This window comes from Rhincodon typus, chromosome 3 (genome assembly GCF_021869965.1).
Source record: "Rhincodon typus isolate 14 chromosome 3, sRhiTyp1.1, whole genome shotgun sequence".
Taxonomy (NCBI): domain Eukaryota; kingdom Metazoa; phylum Chordata; class Chondrichthyes; order Orectolobiformes; family Rhincodontidae; genus Rhincodon; species Rhincodon typus.
The window spans coordinates 127,326,693-127,329,894 of record NC_063334.1 but is presented as its reverse complement, the minus strand read 5'-3'; the positions used below and the strand labels follow the sequence as shown (position 1 = coordinate 127,329,894).

General features: G+C 47.4%; 1 protein-coding gene across 1 annotated transcript in view; it reads right to left on the bottom strand.

The window, feature by feature from the left end:
• Positions 1-3,202, bottom strand: part of LOC109914961 (alanine--glyoxylate aminotransferase 2, mitochondrial) — a 15,963-nt gene that overhangs the window by 626 nt on the left and 12,135 nt on the right. The window contains exons 5-6 of the mRNA XM_048594286.1: positions 2,987-3,136; positions 318-416 (exon numbers count right to left, since the gene is read on the bottom strand). Of these exons, the coding sequence (XP_048450243.1) occupies positions 318-416; positions 2,987-3,136 (249 nt within the window). The remainder of the gene's footprint in view (positions 1-317; positions 417-2,986; positions 3,137-3,202) is intronic.

The following is a 3,202-nucleotide window of genomic DNA, read 5'->3' as shown; positions in this document are numbered from 1 at the left end:
ATCACATCCTGGTCAGTCTCCCCCTGCACCCTCTCCAGTGCTATCACGTCCCTCCTATACCTGCAGACTGTACTCCAGCATAGTGAGCTGCAGTGTAATTCAGTACTGCCCAGGAATGATAGAATAGGTTGAGGGGCTGAATGGGCTGTCCCTGATCCTGAATCCTCAGGTGCTATGTAAATACCAGCCAATCAGTGAATCAGACATCCCATAAATAAATGTAATGAGAAGGTGGAGCACCAGGTTAGACACTGAGTGAAGCCGTCATGTTGCCTGCTCAGCTGTGACCATGTGGACGTTGAAGCTGAATCCTTTACCTGTTCGTACATGCCTCCTTTTCCGATGAGCAGGCCCATGTCCCTGCAGTCCTCCCATATCTGATTAATTTCTTGGGCAGGAAGAGGTTTCTGACTCTCCTGTGGATCGAAAAGGAAATCCTTTGAATATATGGAGAGTTGAGCTTCTAACATTCACTCTCAGAGACTCACTAATCCTATCTGTGTCCCTCTGCAGATTCTGTCATTGCCACCACTCACCTTCTACCTCTTTCTGTATGAGCTCCAAACTTGGGTACAGCCCATTGACTTTCCTTATCCAAGTCATTAATATATTGTAAATAATTGTGGACCCAGCACTGATCCCTGTGGCTTTCCATTAGCTACAGGTTGCCATCCTGAAAATCCCCCATTTATCCAACTCTGTTTTCTATTAGTTAGCTAATCCTCTATCCATATTAACGTATGCCCCCAACACCATGTGCTCTTATTAAGTTGCTGAATGTTTAGTATCTTATCAAACGCCCTCTGAAAATCCAAATATTTGATTTGGTTTGATTTATTGTCACGTGTACCTAAGTACAGTGAAAAGCTTTGTTTGTGAGCAGTACAGGCAGATCATAGTATGTAAGGACATTCTGATCATTGAGTGCTTAGACAGAGTGAGCCATACAGGTTGCACTGCACAGTGGGTATGCAAAGCAAAATCAACATTAGATTTAAAATTTGAGAGGTCCATTCATCAGTCTGATAACAGCAGGAAGAAGCTGTTCCTGAACCTGCCGGTGCGTGTGTTCAGGTTTCTGTACCTTCTGCCTGATGGAAGAGGCTGTAGGAGGTCATTACCGGGGTGAGATGGGTCTTTGATGATGTTGGCCGCCTTTCTGCAGCAGCGAGCCGTGTAAACAGAGTCCGTGGATGGAAGGTTGGTTTCCGTGATGGTCTGGGCTGTGCACACCACCTTCTGTAGTTTCTTATGGCCCTGGGCAGAGCAGTTTCCATACCAGGCCGTAATGCACCCAGACAGTATGTTTTCAAAGGGGCATCTGTAGAAGGTGGTGAGGGACCTCATGGCTGATTTCGGGGTTGGTGGGTCTGAAGTATGAGGAGAGGTTGACTAGGTTGGGATTGTTTTCGCTGGAGTTCAGACAAATGAGGGGGGATCTCATAGAGACTTATAAAATTCTAACAGGACTGGGCAGGGTAGGGGCAGGGAGGATGTTCCCGATGGTGGGTGGGTCCAGAACCAGGGATCACAGTCTGATGATTTAGGAAGGAGATGAGGAGACATTTCTTCACCCAGAGAGTGGTGAGCCTGTGGAATGCATTACCACAGGAAGCAGTTGATGCCAAAACATTGAATGTAATCAAGAGGCAACTAGATATAGTCCTTGGAGCAAATGATTAAAGGTTATGGGGAGAAAGCAGGATTAGGCTACGGGTTGGACGATCAGCCATGATTATGAAGAATGGCGGAGCAGGCTCGAGGGGCCGAATGGCCTCCTTCTGCTCCTATGTTTCTATGACATGATCAATTTCCTAAACCTCCAAATTATCTTTACCTGCCTGTTATCATCTCAAAGCATTCTAATAAATTAGTCAGTCATAATTTCCTCCTCATGAAACTCTGCTGACCCTGCTTGATTATATTCTGCTTCTAAATGCCCTATAAGAAGCTGCAACATTTTCTTGAATTGAATTTTACATCCAGTTAGTAAAGTCACAGGCCCACGGTCTTAGCAGAGAGTTCTGGCAGTTTAACTAGGGGGGTCAGCACACCTGGGCTGAAGGGAAAGGTGAAGAAGGAGTGAGCTGGTGGTTAGAGCAGGAATTGAGCTCTCACTGTTGGCCTGACTCTGTGTCCAGCCAAGTGAGCTGACCAATCCCTGACCAGGGAATGTGCTACTAAGCCAAGTACTTAAACTTAAATAAGACAAATCTGTGGATGAGCATGAACTGGGCTGGGGGATAGATCAATGCAAGTCAGTGGACTGAGTATTAGCCCCTAGAGAGTGAGAGTTGAGAGTTAATAACAAATGATAAGGAAATGCCAGATGAAATGGACAACTATTTTGCTTCTGACCTCATGACAAAGAATATAAACAACAAAGCAGGAGGTGGGAGAGAAACAGGAACTTGGTGACATTACAATGACAAACCCAACGGTTGCTGGAGTTCACTGAGGAGGAGATGTGCTGGTTCCATCGAACTTTCCTGTCTCTCTGAGTCTGTGTGTCACCACCAAACCCAGTGTCTGTGCATTCACTTTCCTCACCACCTCATTAATGTATTAAGGGACACATTTAAAATGACTCCTCTTCGTTTTCAGATGCAGCTGAGGAGAATATTTTCCTCTCAGAGGGCTGGGAGACTTTGGAGCTCACTGTCTCGGTGGTGGGGTTGGAGGAGATGGGGTAACAAGGCCGGAGGGTTTCAGTGTGGGGAGGTGTGAGGATGCAGCTTGAAAGACTAGGACCCATCAGAACCTTATTCACTGAAAGCGCATGTTCCAGGGGCTGAATGGCTAAATGCTTCTGTTTGTGTAGAACCATCTTTCCCAGAGAAAGCCCCCAGACCCAACCCCTTCAACTGCCCACCCACCCCACAACCCAACACTCCCTCCCCGACCAGCTTCCTCCAGTCCAACAGTCAACCTGCCTCTCATTCTCAGCAGCAATGCAGTCCCCTGTGAGTGAGAGAAAGGAACCTACCCTATTGTCCACCATCTCCACTCCGATCATCAACCCCTTCCCACGGACATCTCCAACGATCTCAAACTCATCGCGCAGTTCCGCCAGCGCCAGCAGCAAACGTCTTCCCAGGGTCTCACACTTTACCATCAGATTCTCTTCCTCAATCACCTTCAAACAGGGACCACACTGTCAGCACTGCCCCAATCTGTCCCTGGCCCGACCCGTCCCTGCCCC